The following is a 24,256-nucleotide window of genomic DNA, read 5'->3' as shown; positions in this document are numbered from 1 at the left end:
ATAGATAAGTTGTTTGTGCATTAAGTGTTTAATGAATATTTTTTTCGATTCAAAATTGATGTGAAGAATTGTGTTGACCTCCCTGTGTAGAAGCTCAATTGTAGGTCCCTACTTATATTATCCTTGATTCCCATGTTATTATGTAAAGATTTTGGATCTTGTTGATAGAGTTTGTTAAATATGTGGTAGTTATTGCCTCCATAGATGAGTTGTTTGTGCATTTAAATGATAATCATTACTTTTTGCTATTAAAAATTGATTTCAATATTTGTGATGACCTTTCTGTGCAAAAGTTTGGTTGTAGGTTTCCACTTATTTCCCCACCCAATTGTGTAGTTATGTTTTCACAATTTGTGGATGATGTTGATAAATTTCATTAATTATGTGGTTTGACATCCCCTATGTGCATTAACATGAGAATTAATAACTTCTTTCATTATTGTGACAATTATATGAAAGGAGAAAGACGACGATATTGTCATCTACTTAACAATTGTTGTGCAGTACTACAATAACATAAGTGGTACAAATAATGAAATTGACAATCTTTGGTTGCACCAGAAGTTCCAACAATGGAGGTGTGTGCATGTTCAAAAGCACAAGATTGTTGGGAGGGATCCACAAGTTTACGAAGTATTTGCACAATTTTGTTGTCTACAAGTGGATAGGGTTGAATGATCGGTTTGGATGATACGCGTACGATCATTGTCCCTTAATAGACCATTTAACGTCATTATAGCTTTAGTGTCATACCACAGTCGTAAACGAAACTAGAAAAATTTATAAAAAAAAATCAACCATTAAAAAAAATTATTCAAAGAAAGTAATGATTTTTCACTATTACACATTTATTTACCTTGCTTTCACCTTCTTGTGGAATGGAATTCATTGCTGTAAAAGGAAACAATGTACAAAAAAGAAGTGTGTGTCAAAAAATGAAACTTTTTACCCAACATCAACTCCTAAAATACACAACCACCTAAAAAAACAAATATCAAAAACATAAACTTTGACAAAAATAGTTTAAAAAATTGATAAAATCGTCAAATAACCAAACAACTGTAACGAAGAAGAAAGAGAAATGAAAACCTAAACAACGAAGCACAAAAACCCACGTCAAACAAAGGACGTAAGTTCAGAAGTTGACCTCCACAAATGGTTGAATGGTAGTTCAATGAACAACGCACCTCTGGTACCCATTATTTGATAACAAAGAAGAGCCACCAAGAAACTCACGACCAACGCACAACAACACTTTGACACGAACATCGGTGGACTGATTTGTTGCAGCAATGCACCTACTCAAGCAAAAAAATCCCACAATGAAATCTAACTTCAAGAACGAAAATCAATTTTGAACCAAAATGAGAGAAACCACAAAATTCAAATCCCTACAATTGGATTTTCCATATCATTTTTTTGTTCTAAATTAGAACCATATAGATCAATAATTTCTTAACACGTGACAAAGTTAAAATGTTATCAAAAGGAACCGAGTTAAAATATTATTATACTATATATAAATATCTAAGTTGTTAATAAAAGTCTAAATATTTTATTTTAAACATTTCATAACTCATACTAAAAAGTAAATTTGAATTAGATTGATTTGCATTTTAACCAAATTTTATACTTTTTAAAATAAAGTATTTTTATTTTGTAATTGGATTTTTAAATAATGAATAAAATTGAAAGGAAAAGTTTATATAATAAAACAAAAGAATTTAATATATGAAATAAAAATAAAAAACATAATATAATTTAAAATAAAATTAATATTAAACAATTTATATGATGTAAAAAATATGTTTGAAAAATAAATATTAATTTAAAATCGATAAATATTATTTTATATTATCTATCATTAATGTAAATTAGAATAGAATTATTACGTCTAATTAGTTAGACATCCACTAATCCAACTTTAACATATCTGTTTCGGTAAATAGATTTTACATAAATTTAGTTGAGTAACATTTAGAGAAATATTATTTTAAAAAAATGTGGTATTCGGTAAATAAATGACTGTTTAAATTATTGTTGGAAATAAATGAGAAACATTGACATGTGTGACATGGATTGAGTGTATGAAAATATTTTCTCACAGGTTTTTGAGTGTAAAAGGTACCCGCAAATAAAATTGTAACTTCATTTTTCAAACGGGTAACGGATACCTGCAGATACAAATAGTGTGATACTCGAACTCGACCCGTTAACAAATGGGTATTAAATTACCCATTAGTCGCGTGTAAAAGATACCCACGAATACTAAATACCCGTAACAGATTTCACCTGTAGATACGAGTTTTTTTGTCATCATTAGTTGTTACAGATCTTGAAAATATATTACAGTTTCCTATAAATATATTAATTACATTTAATGATAATAAAATTAGAGTTTCCTATATTTTAGTGTTACACATTTGTTTATAACATGGTTGTAGTTGTGGGTAACCACTTATTTTTGTTGTAGTCCCTACCAAATTTGTAGGTTTATTTTGCTGGGTAATTCTATGATCATAATTACCACTACTTATTTGTTTACTGAGGTTCGAGTTGTTGTTGACAGATTTTGTTCATTATGGCATCCATGATGGATGACTTTATTAGTGTGTTGACTTATTTATATTGTTTTTGGAAGATGTTAACAGTTTTGGTTAATTATGTAGTTCATTATTGTGATGAAAGATGAGTTATTTCTGCATTAATATGATAATGAATTTTTTTTTCGTAATAAAAATTGAGTATACCTTCTTGTGCAGAAGCTTAGCTGTAGGTCCCCAATTATTTTATTCTTGGTCCCCCACCCAATTGTGCAGTTTGATTTGTACATATTTTGGGAAGTTGTTGATAGAGTTACTCAAATGTTACTCAAATATGTGGTCATTATTGACTATATAGATGAATTGTTTGTGCATTAAGTTGACAATGAATTTTTTTCTAATTCAAAATTGATGTCAAGGAATGTGTTAACCTCCATGTGCATAAGCTTAGTTGTAGGTCCCCACCCAATTGTGCAATCTAATATTTATAGATTTTGGTAGGTTGGTGATGAGGTTGGTTAAATATGTGGTCATTATTGCGTACAGATGAGTTGTTTGGCATTAAGATGTTAATGAATATTTTTTCAATTCAAAATTGATGTGAAGAATTGTGTTGACTTCCCTGTGTAGAAGCTTGGTTGTAGGTCCCATTTATTTAATCTTTAGTTCCCACCCAATTGTGCAATTTGATTTTTACAGATTTTGGTACGTTGGTGATGAAGTTGGTTAAATATGTGGTCATTATTTTAAGCATAAATGAGTTGTTTGTGCATTAAGTTGTCAATGAATATTTTTTCCAATTGAAAATTGATGTGAAGAATTGTGTTAACCTCCTTGTGCAGAAGTTTGGCTATAGGTCACTACGTATTTGATCCCCACTCAATTGTACAGTCTGATTTTTAAGTTTTTGTTAGATTGTTGATAGAGTTCGTTAAATATGTGGTAATTATTGCATGAAGTGATGACTTATTTGTGCATTAAGTTGACAATGCATATTTTTTTCAATTCAAAATTGATGTGAAGAACTGTGTTGACCTCCTTATGCAGAAGGTTGGCTATAAGTCTCCACTTATTTGATGCTGGTGATTTTTACAGATTTTGAGAGGTTAATGATAAAGTTGGTTAAATTTGTAGTCATTATTGCCTACACAGATGAGTTGTTTGTGTATTAAGTTGTCAATGAATATCTTTTTCCAATTCAAAGTTTAGGTGAAGAACTATGTTGACCTCCCTATGCAGAAGGTTGGCTGTAGGTCCCCACTTATTTGATGTTTGATGATTTTTATAGATTTTGGGAGGCTGATGATATAGTTGCTTAGATGTGTGGTTATTATTGCCTACATAGATGAGTCGTTTGTGCATTAAGTTGTCAATGAATATTTTTTCCAATTCAAAGTTGATGTGAAGAACTATGTTGACCTCCCTATGCAGAAGCTTCGTTGTAGGTCCCCATATATTTCGTTCTTGGTCCTACCCAATTGTGCAGTCTGATTTTTACAAATGTTGGGAAGTTGGTGATAAAGTTGATTAAATGTGTGATCATTACTGCCTGCATAGATAAGTTGTTAGAGCATTAAGTTTTTAATGAATATTTTTTCTGATTCAAAATTGATGTGAAGAATTGGGTTGACCTTCCTATGTAAAAGCTCAGTTATAGGTCCCTACTTATATTATTCTTGATTCTCATGTTATTATTTTAAGATTTTGGATCTTGTTGATAGAGTTTGTTAAATATGTGGTCGTTATTGCCTCCACAGATGAGTTGTTTGTGCATTTAAATGACAATGAATACTTTTTGCTATTAAAAATTGATTTCAATATCTGTTATGACCTTTATATGCAGAAGCTTGGCTATAGGTTCCCACTTATTTCCCCACCCAATTGTGCAATTATGTTTTTACAATTTGTGGATGATGTTGATAAATTTCATTAATTATGTGGTTTGACATCCCCTAGTTATGAGCTTAGGTGGTGCATTAACATGAGAATTAATAACTTCTTTATTACCGTGACAAAATTATATGAAAGGAGGAAGACGAGAGTATTGTCATCTACTTAAGAGCAATTGTGTAGTACTACAATAACATAAGTGATACAAATAATAAAATTGACAATCTCTGGTTGCACTAGAAGTTCCAACAATGGAGTTTTGTGCATGTTCATAAACACAAGGTTGTTGGGAGGGATCCACAAGTTTACGAAGTATTTTCACAATTTTTTTTGTCTACAAGCAGATGGGGTTGAATGATCGGTTTGGATGATACACGTACAATCACTGTCCCTTAATAGACCATTTCACGTCACTATAGCTTTGGTGACCTACAATGGTTGTAAACAAAACTAGTAGAATTTATAAAAAGATCAACCATTAAAAAAAAGTTATTCAAAGAAAGTAATGAATTTTCACTATTACACATTTACTTACCTTGCTTTCACCTTCTTGTGAAATGGAATCCATTGTTGTAAAAGGAAACCATGTACAAAAAAGAAGTGTGTGTCAAAAAAAATTTACCCAACAACTCCTAAAATACACAACCACAAAAAAAAAAACAAATAACAAAAACATAAACTTTAATGAAAATAGTTTAAATAATGATAAAAACTCCAAATAACCGAACAACCTTAACGAAGAAGAAAAATACATGAAAACCTAAAGAACAAAGCACAAAAGCCCACATCAAACGAAACACACAAGTTTAGAAGTTGACCCCCACAAATTTTTGAACGGTGATTCGATGAACAACACACCTCTGGTACCTACTGTTTGATAACAAAGTAGAGCCACCAAGGAATGAAGTTTCTCTACCAGAACCTTTACCAAAAGTGTGAAACCCACGACCAATGCACGACAACACTTCAACACAAACATCGATGGATCGATTGATTACAGCAACTCACCTCCTCTAAAAAAAATTCTCACAACAAAATCCAACTTCAAAAACGAAAATCAATTTTGAACCAAAGTGAAAGAAACTACAAAATTCAAATCCTACTATTAGATTTTCCATATAATTTTTTGTTTTAAATTCGAACCATACATATCAATAATTTCTTAAGACGTAACAAAGTTAAAATATTGTAAAAGAATGGAGTTAAAATATTATTACAATTTATATAAATATCTAAGTTGTTAATAAAAGTCTAAATATTTTATTTTAAACATTTCATAATTCATACTAAGAAAGTGAATTTGAATTAGATTGATCACAAATTGTATTTTAACCAAATTTTATACTTTAAAAAAAAGGTACTTTTATTTTGTAATTTTATTTTGTAATTGCATGTTTAAATAATGAATAAAATTGAAAGGAAAAGTTTATATAATAAAACAAAAGAATTTAATATATGAAATAAAAATGAAAAACATAATATAATTTAAAATAAAATTAATATTAAACAATTTATATGATGTAAAAAGTGTATTTGAAAAATAAATATTAATTTAAAATCTATAAATATTATTTTATATTATCTATCATTAATATAAATTAGAATATTTTATCATATCTATTTGGGTAAACAGATTTTACATAAATTTAGTTGAGTAACATTAAATATTATTTCAATTAGTTGAGTAACATTAAATATTATTTCAAAAGAGCGTGGAATTCGGTAAATAAACGAGCTTTGGAAATAAATGAGAAACATCGACATGTGTGATGAAAATATTTTCTCAAGATTTTTGAGTGTAATTTGTATGGTTCCGAAGACTAAGAAATGTTGGTAATAGACACCTTTTCTGTCCCGCCTTTAACCGCGAATAAACAGCGTTCTCTCTCTTACTACGATGCGAAATTCAAGACTTTCGTGTTCTTTTTTTCATAGTTTTCTCCGCTGCTGTGCTGTTGATTAACTTCACGTCTCACACCTTTTCACGCACTACTTTACTCTTCTCTGTACCTACTTTATGCTCAGCTACTCTATTTCACCACATCATTACCTCCCATTCAGAGTAAAAAAACTCCTATTTTTACTCTTTATTTCACTTCCTCAAATGTCATTTTTACTATTACATATGTTAATTGCATTTTTTTATACTATTACATATATTAATTGCATTTTTCTTAATAATTTCTTCCATGGTTTAACAACAAATTAATTTGATGTTTATGTTTTTCTCTATAATAAACAGGTCATTCTTTGAAGTTTCACTTTATTCCATGAAGGGTAACATATGTTTTCTTTAAGTTCTGAAAATAAATATTTAAAAGGTTAATATTTACTTGAAATTATTTATTTAATACAAGTGATTTTAAAACTGATCTTATTTCTATTTTTCTTGGTATAAAAGTATTCATTTTATATTTTGAAAAATAATTCAAGTTCTTCTCCAAAATAGAGGTAAATTTCAAAAGAGACAATGAAATGTTTAGGTTGGTTCTTTGAAAAAGATTTTTATAATAGATGTTAGAAGAAGTAAGTAGTCCATATCTACCTAACGAAGAATATTAATTTATTGGTATAAAAGAAACTCCTATCTTTTTTAATTTTTTTCTTATAAAAAGAGTCCACTTTATTTTGTCAGTTTATTCGTAAAATATAAATTAAATTATTCAAAATAATTTTACATTTTCATTTTTAAATATATGCCTTCCAAAAAGATATTAACTTTATTTCTTATAATATTTTTATTTCTGTCATATTTTTATATTTCTTAGATTATGCTACACACACGTGCACAGATTCACGTACATATATATTTTATACTTATAAAATAATATTAACAATTTTTTCAATAAAATTAATACCATTTTACTTTTCCATCTTGAAAATACTTATCAATTTAAAAGTTGTGATTATTTTAAAATATTTTGATCATAAAAACATAATATTAATAAAAATCATTAAATCTTAAAAAACATCAACATTTTACTTATGTAAATAAAATTATGTATAGTCTCTTTAAACAATATATCAGTTAAATATTTTTAAAATAGTAAAAATATTCATTGAATTGGGAGATACACTAAAAACTATAAGCCAAATTCCTAAAAATATCTACTTTATAAAAATATAATAATTATTCAAATAATTAAATACAAAATTTAAATTATTTATTTAATTACAAATCTCCTACATGTAACTTACAATTAAAAAATTAAATGAAACATGAAATTATTAATTACAAAGGAATAATTTTTGTTTTTATAATTATGAATTTCATCCATCTAATTAATATGCAAATACTCAATTCATACTTACTGTTAACTTCTTTAATAAAATAATCTTAACACACACATGCATCACAACTAATGCAATTAATTATTTATAGAGAAATATAATTCTTTATACTATATACAAATTAAAATAGAAAAAAAATCTTAAGAAGTTAAGCAAACTATTCTAATCATAAATAATAAATAAATAAGTTATTTAATGGGCATTTAATTCTTTTAACATTATTTGATTAGTATTTATTATATATAATAACTTTATTCACTATCTTCATTATAAAATCTTGTTTGAATCAAACGGACAATATATTAAAAATTTAAAAAAGACATTTTGTAAACTTGAAAATATTTCACATCAGAATTTGTTGTTTTATACCTAGATATTGCCGGCCTCCATTTCACTTCAGTCCTTTCTCTCTCTTCTCTGTTTTTTCTTTTTTTCTCTCTCTCCTGAGTTATGCTTGAAACCGTGTTTAGATTCTCTCAGAACCAGCTTTTCTCCTTTGGTAAGGATAGATTTTCTCACTGTGCTTTCTCTGCCTTTCCCAGAAAATCTAAATGCCCGTGACCATGGTTACATTCCTTTTTTCAAGTCAATTTGAAGTCTATGCTGTGTTGATCATGATCTTAATCTGCTGATATTTGGATATTTTTAGACTTGCTTATCAGAAGTAATCATTCTTTTGTAAAACAAGATAACATCTTTCCCTTTATTTTTGGCCTTCGAAGGAACAGAACATCCATGCCATTTCTGTGTATGCACAAATGGGTATCAGAGATAATGATGTTTTTATTTGTTATTTCAGTATATAATTCCCTGCTGAAGCTTAAAAACTCTTCACATATGTGATGTCTCTACTTCTCCTAACCAACACAGCATCATTTTGACACAAAAGTGTTATCCTTGTCGGAGAGTTGGTTTTAGGAAGAGAAAAAACATGACAGGGTTTAACAGAGTTTTAGCCTATCTTCTTGTACTTCTCTTCGTAACCATCTTTGTACATTTCTATAGACATGCATTTCTTCTCCTTTTTCAATGTTGGTTTTATTTATTGAAGGTCGAGAATACCATTTGAGAAATGAAATTTTTTTCTTTGTACAAGGATATGTACAATGGAGTAATGCATATGACTCCTTTTTATTTGTTTGTCAGTGATTAACTTGTTTATTGTTTATTCTGTAAACAGGTATGAAATGAAGGTTTATAAGTGAAAGGTTGTGTTCCTTGTACAACATTAAACCTTTCATGAACATAAGGCTGTCACAATCATGGGGAACAGAAAAAGACGGTTAGATCAAATCAAGCATCCATTCAATTCTCACCGTGAGCCTTTCTTCTTATTTTCTAGGTTCTGTTGATTGCCACTGTGCAGGACAACACAAAAGAAATAAAATACAGTGAACATATTGAATATGGAGCAGTTATAATTCCTTGATCAAAGAGAAAATGAACTTTAATTTACCAAACAAACTTAAACTTGATTGACCAAGTTTCAGTGTGACCTGGATATTGTGTACTAGTTTCCACAACCATGTATTCTCAATTTTACATTCCTTGACAAAAAATTTAAACCAATTTTCAATTTGATTTTTGTAAGCAGCCTTTGAAGCAGTTGCCTTTGGATCATGGCAAGCTGTGGAGTTCATAAAGATTGAGGCAGGAACTATGTCTATACATTTTGTAGATAATCATTATATGGCTATGGAAAAAGGACCTTTGTCAGACATTCGGATAAGGTCAAGGAAAGCTACTTTATCTGATTGCTCCCGTTTTCTGCGACCTGGAGTTGACATATGTGTGCTATCTGCCCCTCAACAATCTAATGATTCAGATGCAGTTGTTATGGATCCTGTAAGTGTTCTTTGTCCTCTGAATTTTATACATTTTACCTCTTTAATCTGAGGTAATAGAGTTCCATATATCATGAAACTTTTGACAGAATCTTCTAGACATGTATTAAGAGTTTACAATACCTCACATGGTCAATGCAATATAACTGTTTCTGTGTGTATTTAGGGCAGCTGTGGATAAAGGGAAATCAGTTTAATTTTGTGGTATCACAGAAGCAGCAGTTAGATCACTTTACTAGACAGTCACTGTGGCTAATCCCTTTTTCTTGATTATTTTCTTTTCTTGTACATGTGTTTATTATTGTTGTTGTTACTGCTTTTATTACATGTTTTTAATTTGAGAATTTTATTTAGTTTCCAAAACGGCAAGTCTGAGTTGCATTTTGTTTCTTTTTGGAACTATAGGTTTGGATGGATGCTAAAATAAACTCTGTACAAAGAAAACCTCACGACTCTGAGTGCTCCTGTCAGTTTTATGTCAATTTCTATGTTCATCAAGGTTCACTTGGTGCAGAGCTAAGAACTCTTAACAAGGAGATTAAAGTTATTGGAATCAAACAAATATCCATTCTCCAAAAACTTGACAATATTGCCTGTGAAGATCAGCCCTATCGGTGGGCATCATCTGAGGACTGTTCCATGATATCACATACTAAATTACTTTTGGGCAAAGTGTTATGTGATCTTTCATGGTTAGTTGTTACCTCAGCTTTAAAGAAGATTTCATTTTGCCTGAGATGTCTAGAAGAAAAGCTAGTGTATCAAATTTTGGGAAGAGATACTGATAGCAGTTCATTGAATAAAGATTTTCACATTGATGTTGTGAATTTCAAAACAGAAAGTGGCAGTTTAGTACCCTTTGTTTCTCAAGTAGCTACACCTATAATTAAGAGGATTGATCACGTACAGGAATCCCATGAAGATGAACTATTGCTATCTTATTATGTTGAGGGCTTGCGGCGTTCTAAGCGTAGGAATGTACAACCAGAACGTTACATTGGTAGTGTTAATGTTGCTTCCGAGATTGATGTTGGTTCTTTCAGAAACAGACCACCAGTGAAGATAGACACATGGAAAGTAGAGGACGACGAAGAACTGCATATACCATTAGCATGCTTGTTTGGTTTGCAGAAGAACACTCCAGAAGGGGTTAATGAAAATCATCAAAAGGAGGCAAGCACCTGCCGGGAGCTTGTGATGCATAAGAGGAGAATGACTGCTAACCAGGAGGTAAAGTCAGGAGAAAATTATCATAATGAAGATCCAAATCGACTTGCTATTGTTCCTCTTCCCGATCAAGATGAACCGTTACTTGTTGAACATTGTGATGATTTATATGAAAAGGTTACTAGAAGTTATGGTCATGAATCCCCCGAACATTATTCCAAATATTATGATCTAACAAGTACCCGTAATAAATCGAAGAAGAACAATGATAAATTGTTAGCTTTTGAGACTAATAACCATCCTGCTAAATCAGATGATGTAGAAAAGACTGATGATTTGTCATTGAGATATCATTATAGTTATGGTGTCCCCAAGTCAAAGAGGAAGAGTTTAAGTGGTTTAGATGATTTAGTAGATCTTGGAAATAAATGGGAAGGGATTAGATCCAATAAAGAAGTTCAAAAGAAAAAATATCATGCATCGTATTCAAGAAGTAGAAATCATGGAGAAGAAAAAAGGTACAGATATAAAGACAGAACCTTAAATGCAGCTGCCTACAAGGATTTGATAAATTCGTACTTAAAGAATATTAATACAAAATCTACTCAAGAAGAACCATCTATTACTGACCAGTGGAAGGAAAACAATACAACTAGTAGCATTGGGCAAAAGACAGAAACAGAAAAGCCTGATGAAGAGGATGCAGAAGAAGTATCTGAAATGGATATGTTGTGGAGAGAACTGGAAGTGTCATTGGCGTCATGCTATCTAGAAGAGGTGTGTGAGCATTTGACCTTTGCTTTCCCCTATTTGTTTCAGTTTTGCTAAGACTAATTCACTTCAACTGTTTTATCAGGATTCAAATGCTGCTACTGTCACTGAGACTGTGGAAAAGCCGAACCAAGGCTGTCCACATGATTTCAGAATGAATGAAGAAATTGGAATTTACTGCTATAGATGTGGCTTTGTGAGAACTGAGATCAAATATATTACGCCACCCTTTGTAAGTGAAGTTTAACTTAGATGTGAATTTGTATGCAATTTCCTTCTATTGCAGTACTCTGCTTTCTTTTCCAAGCATCTGGATGGATTCGAATTCAATACTCATTAATATGTATGTCTATTGCATGTGGCTCTTATCATATGGGAGAAGTGTAGCCTTACTCCCGAAAGGGTTGAAGCTGTTACAAGGGTATTAGCTCGCAGTTTCATGTATAACAAATTAGGAAGATATTTTTTATGTTTGCATTCATGGAATTTATACAAAGAAGTGTGATTTCTAGAAAGAGTAAATTAATTGCTGATGTTAACCTCATTCACCTATTTTGGTTGGATAATTTGTCTATTTTCCCATTCTGTGGCTGATAACCTTTTTGTTTTTGGTAGATTCAACATTCTTCATGGCACCAAGAGGAGAAGCACAGTGCTGAAGAAGATTCACGAACAAAGGTTGATGAGGATGATGACTTGGATCTTTTCCCCGCCCTAGAATCCCCTAAGGGACCTGTGACTCAAGAAAATGATAACGTTTGGGCATTGATTCCCGAACTTAGAACAAAATTGCATGCTCATCAGAAGAAAGCCTTTGAGTTTCTTTGGAAAAACATTGCAGGGTCAATGGAACCCAGACTTATGGAAGCAGCATCCAAAAGAATAGGTGGCTGTGTGGTATCTCATACTCCTGGTGCTGGAAAAACTTTTCTCATCATTGCTTTTCTTGTGAGCTACTTGAAGTTATTCCCAGGGAAGAGACCTCTTGTTCTTGCTCCAAAAACAACCCTCTATACTTGGTACAAAGAATTTATCAAGTGGGATATTCCTATACCAGTGTATCTGATTCATGGACGTAGAACATACCGGGTATTCAAGCAGAAATCATCACCGGTTGTTCTTCCTGGAGTTCCCAAGCCCACTGATGATGTCAAGCATGTTTTGGATTGCCTTGAGAAGATACAAAAGTGGCATTCACACCCGAGTGTTCTGATAATGGGTTATACTTCATTTTTAACATTGATGCGTGAGGATTCAAAGTTTGCACACAGAAAATACATGGCTAAAGTGCTGAGGGAAAGCCCGGGGATCTTGGTTCTGGATGAAGGGCACAACCCCAGAAGCACTAAATCAAGGCTGAGAAAGGCTCTGATGAAAGTTCAAACAAAATTGAGAATACTGCTTTCTGGTACATTGTTTCAGAACAATTTCTGTGAATACTTCAACACTCTGTGCTTGGCAAGACCAAAGTTCATTCATGAAGTACTGAAAGCATTAGACTCCAAATACAGAAGGAAAGGAAAAGTGGCGAAAAAGGCAAGTCATTTATTAGAGTCACGGGCCAGAAAATTCTTCTTAGACAAAATTGCTAAGAAGATTGACTCTGATAAAGGTAGGGAGAGGCAGCAGGGCCTAAAGATGTTGAGAAATGTGACAAATGGATTCATAGATGTTTATGAAGGTGGGAGCTCTGACGGTCTACCTGGTTTACAAATTTATACATTGTTAATGAATTCAACCGATACACAGCATGAAATTTTGCTTAAACTACACAAGAAAATGGCCAAGTGCAATGGTTACCCTCTGGAATTAGAGCTTATGATAACTCTTGGTTCAATACATCCCTGGCTGGTGAAAACAGCAGTGTGTGCTGAGAAGTTTTTCACTTCTGAGCAATTGATGGAGCTAGAAAAATGCAAATTTGACCTGAAACTAGGGTCCAAGGTAAGATTTGTTTTGAGCCTTATCTACCGTGTTGTCAAAAACGAGAAGGTTCTGATATTTTGCCACAACATTGCACCAGTGAAGCTATTTGTGGAATACTTTGAGAAGTACTTTGGATGGCTAAGAGGTAGAGAAGTGTTGGTACTAACTGGGGAATTAGAACTGTTTGAAAGGGGGAAAGTAATAGACAAGTTTGAGGAACCTGGTGGAGTAGCAAAGATACTTCTTGCTTCTATTACAGCTTGTGCTGAAGGCATTAGTTTGACAGCAGCTTCACGAGTTATTATGTTGGATTCAGAGTGGAATCCTTCAAAAACCAAGCAAGCCATTGCTCGGGCCTTTCGGCCTGGTCAGCAGAAAGTTGTTTATGTGTATCAGCTTTTAGTCACAGGCTCCTTGGAGGAAGATAAGTACAGAAGAACCACTTGGAAAGAATGGGTTTCAAGCATGATCTTCAGTGAGGCCTTTGTGGAAGACCCTTCTCAGTGGCAAGCTGAGAAGATTGAAGATGATATACTCAGAGAAATGGTTGCTGAAGATAGGTCTAAATCATTCCACATGATCATGAAGAATGAAAAAGCTTCTTCTACCAACAAATAAAAGGTAAATTCTCTTTCTACTTGCTCTTCTTTACAATGTTTTTGCCATAGATATTAATGCAAAGAGTAACGGTAGTATCACACACTTTTACATTAATTTGACAGAAAATATAAAGATAAAATAATTATAACAGAAAATATAAAGATAAACAGTATAAATTTTTGTATTTTCCTGAGGAGAGTAAAAAATAGAAAATGATACTGTGAAATAAATGGAAAAAATTTAAGTGTATCAAAGAATAATTTTTCTAATGGAAACATCATTCCTTCGTTTATATATTTTTAAATGAAAAAGTGTATGATTGGAAATGACTTTAAGAACTATTTTAGTTCAAAATATATTTTTTATTTTATTTATATTTTAGAATGTGTAATTGGAAATATAACATTTATATTATGAATTGAATTGGAAAATCTGAAATATATTTGTATTTCAGATTATGTAATTCAATGAATTTTTTATTTTGTATTATGAAAAACAAAAAATTATAGGAGTGTAGATACAGGAGTGCAACAAGAAATAACCTATTATGCTTATTGGTTGACACTCTTCTTTTTCACTTTCCTTGATTAACACAGGACAATTGGAAGCTGGAAAAATAATAGCCCAAGCCCACATCTCAACAAGCTTCTTTCTGGAAAGCCCAATAATTATTATTTTTTAATTTTCTTCATTTGGGCAGACTGTAGTTTTTTTTTTATTTAATTTGATAAATTGGAGGTTTGATTCTACCAAGGGATAGGTAGTGTGGTGGAGAATCATACTCCAACGTGATTGTGACCCCATGGGAAAGATGCAAGTGGAGCGAATTGAGTGACATGTTGGTAAATTTTTAAAATTTAATCTCTCCCTTTTTAGTGGAGGTGAGTTTTATATCCATCTTGCTTAATTTAACAAGCATAGCTGAAAGCTGCTTATTTCTTGTGTATTGGGAAAGTAGTTTAGTTAGACATACCAGTGAAAATAAAAATAACATGTGTTTTGATTATTTTTGTAATATTAAAATTTAATTATAAATATATAAAAAAATTATTTTTATAATTTAAATGTGGATAGTTTTTACTTATTTTATAAATTATTTAAAAATGATTAAATTTTAAAAAAATTATAAATAAAAAACCGTTAAATTTTAAAAACGGTCACATAAAAGGTAAAATTGAAAAAAATGTTAACACAAAAAAGATAAATCATCTTTATATAATAGTATATGTAATTATAAAACTATATTTAAATAATTTTTAAAATTTTATTATAGGTAATTTTTTTAGATAATTTTTTTATAAATAGTTATTTTAGTTTAAAAAATAGTTAAATTTTAGGGGGGAAACATTAGAATGAAAAAATGGTTAATTGTTTTTAAAAAAAGTAATAATAAAATTGATAAAATAATTATTTTGATTTAAAAAATACTTAAAAATTAAAATTTGAAATAAAATGTGTACTTCAAAAAAGACAATCATCTTTATATAATGGTATAAAGTGTAAATAAAATATTTTTCTTGCACCAAATATGAAAATTATCTAAATATTAAATAATTTTTAATAATTTCAAATATTAATATTGATAATTTTTTAATCAATTTTAAGATATTATTATTTTTTATTAAAGTTTGTAAGAAAAAAATGGTAGTTAATATTAACAAAACTTTCTTTTAATAGAGTAATTATTTTTATACAATATGGAACGTCCTGTTAATTAGTGTTTTTTCAATCAGGTAATCGGTCCATCAAATCCAAATTTATTATCTTAATCGAAAAACCCTAATGGTTAGGTAGGTAATAGTCTCGATTAAGTAATAATTAAGATTACATGGATTTTAACTGTAATTAAACTAGTTCTAATCAAAAGTGCATTAAGAATAATATAAATAGAGGTCTAAATACCCTTGATAAGCATAGATGAATTGGAAATGATTTGGAATTAGGATTTTGGATGACCACTCTGCTTAAAATGACCGATCAATCCTACACATAGAAACATTTTTGTGTATAGTATGGATCGTCCGGTCAAGGACTAGATCAGTCAACCAAGTAATCAGTCAATTAAACTCAAACTTGCTATTATAATAACAAAAAAACAAATGGTTACCCTTGCGACATAAGGCATGCAACTAATTATGATTAAGCCATCAAGTTTAAATGAATTTAGATCATAATTAGACCGGCACTAATCAAAAATTTATTACAAAAACTATAAATAAGGGTCCAAAAAGTTGTAACATCCTCTATTTTCATATTAGGTACTAATCATATTTAAAGTTTGTAGTTAAATTTTTAATATAAAACAAATTTACTTTTTAAAGAATACTTGACTAAATATATATAAATTAAGAAAACATGAAAAAGGATTTTGTAAAAATTAAATGATGATTATGAAAGGAGAGCTTGTAAAAATTAAAGGATGATTATGATCACAACGTCATAAACCATTGGATTAGGCTAAAACTTTTACCAAGAATTTTTGAAATAGACTTGTGAGATTTACAATTGAAAGTTAATGTTAAGAGAAATAATTTTCGCATTTTAGTGTAAAAATTAGGTCTCCACATATTATTTAGTTTTGAGTTGTCTTGGTAAAAATTTTATTCCTGCTTTATTAACCGTTAGGTCGAGATAAAAAATTTATCCAAAGATCTTAAGAGATAGTACTTCATCTTGGTCATCAAGATTACCTTTAAGAGATATGTGATTAGAGAATTTTTCTTTTGTAATTTTAACTAAGATCACTTATTTGCTGTATTGAATTACTTTAGTAACAATTTGATTCTAAATTTATTGACGGTTATCGAATATGGATAATGCTTACCCGTTACCCGACCTATAGCAAAAAAATTTATTTGTTATCTACTCTCTACCTGCATAGATACTGATTTAAAAAATACTGATGAATATTTTAAAACCTGCAAATACACGTGGATATCCACGAATATTTTTTTAAAAATATTTTATAAATTTAAATAAAATTACAAAAAATAAATAATAATCAAGGATGTAAAATTTAAATAAAATAAAAAATGAAAAAATAATTGTAAAAATAAATAACTTTTATAATTATTACAAGTAATATTTTTATTTGATTATCAGTATTTCGAAAAGTAATTACTAAAATAATAAAATCGAAAAAATAATTTTTTATTATAAATAATTATTTGAATTCAAAAAAATTAAAATTAAAAAACAAAATTGTATATAGAAAAGTTAAAATTAAAAACAAAATTGTGTATAGAATATATTTTTTATTAATAGTATAGATAAAATTCAACTTTTAAGATTCAAATAGTGTCTATCAACTCGAGTTTCCCTCGGACACTTTTACTGTTATTAAGATCTAACTGTAGTAATAAAATTAGTTCATCTGAAAATAATGAAATCTTAGTTGAAATGTTTTAAAAGAGAATTATGAAAAAGTTATAAACACATTTACAACATGAAATATTTTATGTATTTCCCTATCACGCCAAGTAGCTTCTTTACGTCAAAACTAAACACGAGAAAAATATCATCCGATTTGAAAATTATCGGCACCAGAAAAAATATAACCCACTTGAACTCAACTTGTTCATACGCCGGACCTTCTAGACTCTTCCTTCAAACACGGTCTTTTTCCAATGATACCCTAAGAAACTCGTGCACGGCTTTTTATTTATAAACAAAGGGAAAATTAATCAAAAGAAAATCAAAAGAAAGGAAGAAGGAGAATGAAAATGCAATAAAAATGCAAACTTGGTATTTGAATAAGAATGTTTTAACGTTTAAGAAGACGATGAGGCCAAGGAAAGTTTGGTGGTTTAAGAAACAATAATTTTTAGCAAGTTAAGAAAAAAATAATAATAGATGAAGTGGGAAAGTTGGAGTTTGGGATAAAGAAATAAGATAATTGAGAAAACCAAGTCTCAAGGACAGTTGCAAGTTGAGGATCCACTTGCATACCCATTGCCTCCTACAATTCAATACTACCATATATCTATCTATTCTCTTTCTTTCTTTGTCACTTTCCCTCTCTTACACCAAAAACAACCATCATAAGATAAAGGTAACCCCCTTTCTCTTTCTCTTTCTCTAACCACTCCAATTTCATTATTATGGTGTCATTATTGTTAACAAGATCATCATTTCTCATCTAATTCTAACATTATTTTTACTAAGTATGTCATTAATTTTCTTTTAATGTACACATAGTCTATGTGATTAGGAGTTTTAAATATTTAGGAAGATTAATGATTTAAGAAAAGAAACAAAAAGTACTCCAACTTGAACTAATATTAATTAACTTGAAACCTCACAAAGTAAGACTAGTCTCTCGTCTTCCTACATCTTTCAAATATATATATATATATATATATATGCTTGCTCTTGCAACAACAACCATTTGAGGAAAAACCCTTTTAACATAACATAAGCAAAGATCTTTGTTTGGTGGAGGGGGAGAAGAGAAATTAGGGAAACATATATCTATTACATGAACTACAAATGACTTGCCCTATACAACTCCACCGATTCAACCCTACAACCGATGCATCCACCGCCATAGCAAACGGCGTTAACTGTCCCAAGCCACCGCCGACGGCGCCGTCAACGCGACGTCTTTTGCCCAAAGGAAGCGTGCCGGAGGCGGCGGCGCGGCACCACACGCACGCAGTGGGGCCCGGCCAGGGCTGCTCCGTCGTGATTCAGGCGATCGAGGCGCCGGTCTCCGCCGTGTGGCCCGTGGTGCGACGCTTCGACAATCCGCAGGGGTACAAGCATTTCGTGAAGAGCTGCCACGTGGTCACCGGCGACGGCATTCGCGTTGGCGCGCTCCGCGAGGTGCGCGTGGTCTCCGGCCTCCCGGCCGTTTCGAGCACCGAGCGCCTCGAGATCCTTGACGATGAGCGGCACGTGATGAGCTTCAGCGTGATCGGCGGCGACCACCGCCTGAGGAACTATCGGTCTGTGACGACGCTCCACGGCGACGGTAACGGAGGCACGGTTGTGATCGAGTCCTACGTGGTTGACGTGCCGCCGGGTAACACTAAGGAGGAGACTTGCGTCTTCGTGGACACAATCGTACGGTGCAATCTGCAGTCCCTCGCTCAGATCGCTGAAAACATGGCAAGTCAACACTGAACAAACAAACTCTTTTTTTTTTTTTTTCTTTTCCCTTTTCCTTCATCGTTTATTTTTGTTTCGAATACGGCTTCGAATCACGTTCCGTTCCGTGTTTGAAATTGGTGCAAACCGACACCGTTAAGATTTGTTTTTGGAGAACTCAAGATCAGACTGCGATGATTGAAATGAATGTGACATATAATATATATATGATATATATTATATAGTTCCTTCGTTCTATCCATCTCTTCTTTTATTCATTTTTCATTCTACTGCCTCTTTTGTCTGATCGAGGACTGCGAGTGCTTCATTTGCACCGAATCTATGGTGTGCTCAATTTGTATTCAATTTTCATCTTCTTCCTGTAATGTAAATATCCTTTTTTTCATGTAGTAGAAGAGAATGATTCTAGTTGAATTTGATGAGATTATGTCATACACATGTGCTTATTTACCTTTTCATTTCAAATATAGCATGAAAACCTAACTCAAACTAAGTATACAAATATTTAACATGTTGTTAATGCTTAATAAGTGGTTCCTTCAATGCTTCAATTTCGAAAATAGGGTAATAGATATTCAATTAATGAGTTATCTATGTTTTAAACTGTTTTTTCTTGCCCGTTAAGACTTTCTGGTATACCATGTTGATTGTTCGATTAATTATAATAAAAATGACCTTACGAAGCATAATATACAAATAATTAAGTGTGAGGAAGTTCATAAATATTCAATGATTAATACTAGATTAAAATACAAAGTTAAGTTTAGAATACTTATTAATCAGAGAGACTGCACAACAAAAAAATTTACGAATTCACTAAAAAAAATTGAATTTCTAAATATTTACTAAAAAAAAAATCAAATCTCTAGTTTAAGATTTAACTTATTCATTCTTTTAAAGTTTAATATTTTTTCTTGTCATCTATTTTATATTATTATCACTAAAGTGAAATTTAGAATAACATTTACGCTCACAGACATATAAATTTCGAGATATATTTGAGAAATTGTTACTTGTGAGAAGTAATATTTTTTTATTAAGAAAATTTGACTGGCGATGAAGAAATCAAATTGATCGTTGAACAATGTTTAATATATTTTATTAAATGTACTCAAATTTTTAATTTTCAATAAAATAATTAATTTTGGCTGAATGAATTATTTGATTTTCCATTATTGTATTTCTTCGAAAATAATCGTGCTTAAAATGTAATCAAATACAAAAGATTGACATTTATTTCGATATGGATTCAAATCTTATCCATCATTTTTGTCAATTACTAACTGTTTTGTGCTAGAGTTAAGCCAAATATTTAGTCACTCGTTTAGTTTAGATTCAATTGTATACACTTGATGTTTTCTTCCTTTTTAAAATATTTCATAACGTCGTAGACTAAGCTAAATGAAATTCAATTTTTGAAATACATTTTCCTAATAATCTCTTAATTTTATTTTTTTATTTCCATTTTTAATTTATTTTCCAACAATGTCCGTACATATAATTAAGAATAATTAATATAATACCACGTAAATAAAAAAGAAAGAAATAAATAAACGTTCAGAAAAAAAAATTAAATCTAAATTTATATCAATTAGTTATTCCTTAATCTACGTGTCATAATTTTAAAATATCATTGTTTTGAAATGAAGAAAGAATTAAATATCATATTTTGTAAAAAAAAAAAAGTTTTAGTGTCTTCTGAATAAAGAAAATTTCTTTTCTCGAGATGGGACGTGACCCGCTGGAGATTAAGAAATTGAAGAGATACATAGCCATTCCGATTAGACTAATTGTCTTTGACTATTCCATCGCCCAAGCACACTCATTATTTTCCATTCATATGTTTATTCCAGCCGGATATACTTTGAGCAGTAACTCGTGAAAGAAAAGACTTTAAGATTTATTAAACTAATCTAATTAAATTTATTTTTACCATATTCAATAATTTTATATAATTTAGAAATCAAAACTAAATCAAATTTGTTTCACCAACGTAGCTTCTCTTCACAATTCCGATCGTTTTCTACAAGAAAACATTCCGCAATCAAGTCAGCGTTATATAAGATTGTAATAATTCAGAAAAAAATGTCTTTATCTGGACATAAATCTCATATTTATAGACTTGATTTTCAATAATAACCGTTAACGGTTAATCAATATTATATCCATGTCGTATATTTTATTTCCTATTATTCGTTATCTGACCATTAACGTCATATGTTTCGTTTCTTACTGCATTGATTGACTTTTAATGCTTATTAACAGTCAAACATCCGCCTCCTTACCATCTCCGTCCTAACCGATCGGCCAACCTCCTCGTCAGGCTAAGGTTCCTTCGATGCTTATCGAGTACAATACAAAATTTAAATATTGTTAAAAGTTTTACGTTGATTAAAAATAAAATCAATTTAGAGTAGGTAAGTGAATGCAAATCTTATTTTACAAATTACTTTTGTTGAGTTGAGTTAAGACTTCCACTATTTTTTTTTAAATAATATCGTATACACTAAGCAAGATTTACATGAATGTGCATGTAGTTAAACATAATAAAAGCACATTCTTAAATAAAAACCAAAATCTGGTTGTATCGTCGGTCTCGTATGTATTGTACGGTCTGGTCAAGGGTCAAACAGCATTCAAACCGTTTTCTCAGGTCGTTCTTTCGGATACAATCAGGTCGTCCTCTCGGATCCACCTAGGGCTAGGTTGTGTCCAATATGACCTAACAATATGATAAGATTATTAGTAATAATGACTCATTAAAATGTTATTGGGTCATCATTAAACCTGCGTTAAAAATTTATCACAACTAGTACAAATAAATATTTCAGATATGACTTTATAATATTGTGCTCTTGTGATAACTGATCTGTTATATTATCTAATTTATCTAATTTACTTTAACACATAAAAAAGAGAACAAAGAACGTATGAATTCTTTAAGTAAGAAACCTGAGTCCTTATCCGAAACACTGATTATTATGGAGTTTCACGTTTGTATTATTCCTAAGTCTTCACAAACCTCGAACATATATAGTAGAAATTTTCAGAGTTTATCCATATTCAGAGTCGGTGTGTGACGGAGAGCACTGTTGGTTAGAAGTTTCGTTGAAGCTTCTCTGAAATATTTTCCCCTATCCTATGACTGTAACTAAAACATATATACAGTACTTAACTCCGTATTAGTCAAAAAAGAACATCAGAAATGAAACCCTTTTGCGTACATTAATAAAATCGAAAAAAGGGAACGTGACTTGGACTTTTTGCCGTATAATAAGGATTGTTCTGTACTATGTGTTTCGATTACGACGTTATATATTAGTTTTAATTTTCTATGGTGGATACGAACCAACCTCTCAAGAGCAACTTGGCTTGGTTGAACTCAACTTGGTGCGTAAAAAACGTCAAGTTGCAAATCTTTGCCTCCTTCGTAATATTTTCTTTTTTTTTGTTGTTGCTACTATTATTATTATATATCATTATAGAAACGTGAGCTGTAAGGTAGAAACTATCGTTGCAATGGCAAGTTGGGTTGCAAGTGGGTTTCATAATTTTTTTATACATAACTTTAGTTTGTCTGTACTTTACAATTATAAGAGAAATGTCCCATGGGGTCGTTTTACAGCACAAGATTTTCCAAATCAACCAAGATTTTTCTTCCATCTCTTAATCCGATTAACCATCGTTAATCCCAATGAAATATTCCTATCTCTCTGTGTGGTTGGAGAGTCAGTTTTTGAAGGGTTGTTGTGCTTGCTTTCCAGTATCACAATTCTTTATCAAATATAAAATCTACAATGATCACGAACGCACAAGTATAATTGTAAAAAAATGAGATTAAACTTAAGACATAAATTTACCGTCTTTGAAAATTTATTCACCTCATTTTCTATTTATTTTTTTAGATTAAGAAGTCCTTATTGATCATTTGGAAAAACAGAAATGACAAACTTTCAAAGAAGTCCCCACAAAACTCTTCTAATGAAAGATGTGAATTAAGGATCGAATAATATTTCTTTAAGATCAAGTAATGATGAGTAATTCTAAAATAATGTAAGACTAAGTTAATCATGAAACGAGACTAGAGCAATCAATTTAAGTTACATCAAAAATTTATGCTTCGGTGGGTTTGAGAGACCGAGATACTAACCTTCGACTTGTGTGTTCCGCTTGTACGTTTTCAGTTTAGATCGATTGGTTGACACTTAGTTTCGGTTGCAATGCTCCTTACCGCTTGGTCGTCGCTTTAGGCAAGAGGAGGAGGTACCTGCAAAAGGCACTCTGACGCTCAAATTAGGAGCCGTTTAATGAACTGGTCTATATTTTATTAACATGGATCAAGGTCCCTTTACCTGGGCATTAACCCTATATTTATAGGGCTTATAACAATAAGGCTCATTAATTCATATTTGATATGACAATAAATCCAATAATACTTGCTAATATACCTGCTAATTGCCCATCAATACCATATTCTTGTGCAATATTACCTGTAAATCACTCATAAATAGCGTATATTCGCATTTAATATGACCATTAAACTTATTAATTGGCCATTAATGATATTTACCTTTTCCGATTAGTGTTTGTCTGACAGCCGGTCGGTTGCCTGTTCCGGCTTCGGAATCTCCTTAGTCGATCGGTCATCAGGTATAGTACATTAAGCCTCCCAAGTCCGAGTTAACCGTGCGACTTTAGTTGAGGTTAACTATAGGACTTATGAGTTTGAGGGAGGTTGTTGTATCTTATTTGCGCCGAACAGTTTCACGTATTGAATCTTTGTCATTTGTACTATATAGCTGACTGACTGCATACTTGACACTTAGTCCTTTTTATCAGAGCTTCTTAGTTGACGAGAGTGTAAACTGCTCGGTTATGAGGGATTTACCTCTCAGTCTTCGACTTCAGCTTTGACAAGAGGGATCTACCTTTCAGCCAAGAAGGATTTACTTCTTGGTTTTTAATTTCAACGAGAAGAGTTTACCTCTCGGTCGAGTGCGATTTACCGCTTGGTCTTTCTCTTCAATCTTGACAAGAGGGATTTACCTCTCGACCAAGAGGGATTTACCTCTTGGTTTTAATTTCAACGAGAAGAGTTTACCTCTCGGCCGAGTG

General features: G+C 31.1%; 1 protein-coding gene and 1 pseudogene across 2 annotated transcripts; both read left to right on the top strand.

Moving 5' to 3' along the window:
- Positions 1 to 8,113: 8,113 nt before the first annotated feature.
- LOC124826708 (SNF2 domain-containing protein CLASSY 2-like) lies at positions 8,114 to 14,927 on the top strand. 2 transcript variants are annotated; one of them, XM_047299614.2, is made up of 7 exons: positions 8,114 to 8,223; positions 8,905 to 9,041; positions 9,319 to 9,569; positions 9,974 to 11,512; positions 11,592 to 11,738; positions 12,122 to 14,053; positions 14,629 to 14,927. In XM_047299614.2, exons 2-6 carry the CDS (start codon positions 8,987 to 8,989, stop codon positions 14,048 to 14,050), a joined length of 3,921 nt encoding a protein of 1,306 aa, XP_047155570.2. In that variant the 5' UTR covers positions 8,114 to 8,223; positions 8,905 to 8,986; the 3' UTR covers positions 14,051 to 14,053; positions 14,629 to 14,927. The 2 variants fall into 2 exon arrangements, with proteins under 2 accessions (XP_047155570.2, XP_087949796.1); XM_088093670.1 differs by lacking the exon at positions 14,629 to 14,927 and having other exon boundaries at positions 12,122 to 13,450; positions 13,530 to 13,668.
- A 3,464-nt stretch (positions 14,928 to 18,391) lies between these two features.
- Positions 18,392 to 19,575, top strand: LOC124826709 (abscisic acid receptor PYL4 pseudogene; annotated as a pseudogene).
- The last annotated feature ends 4,681 nt before the right edge of the window (positions 19,576 to 24,256 follow it).

The sequence above is a fragment of the Vigna umbellata genome, chromosome 1, assembly GCF_029865625.1.
Source record: "Vigna umbellata cultivar VRB3 chromosome 1, Vumbellata_1.0, whole genome shotgun sequence".
NCBI lineage: Eukaryota > Viridiplantae > Streptophyta > Magnoliopsida > Fabales > Fabaceae > Vigna > Vigna umbellata.
This window is presented reverse-complemented; position numbering and strand designations above follow the sequence as displayed.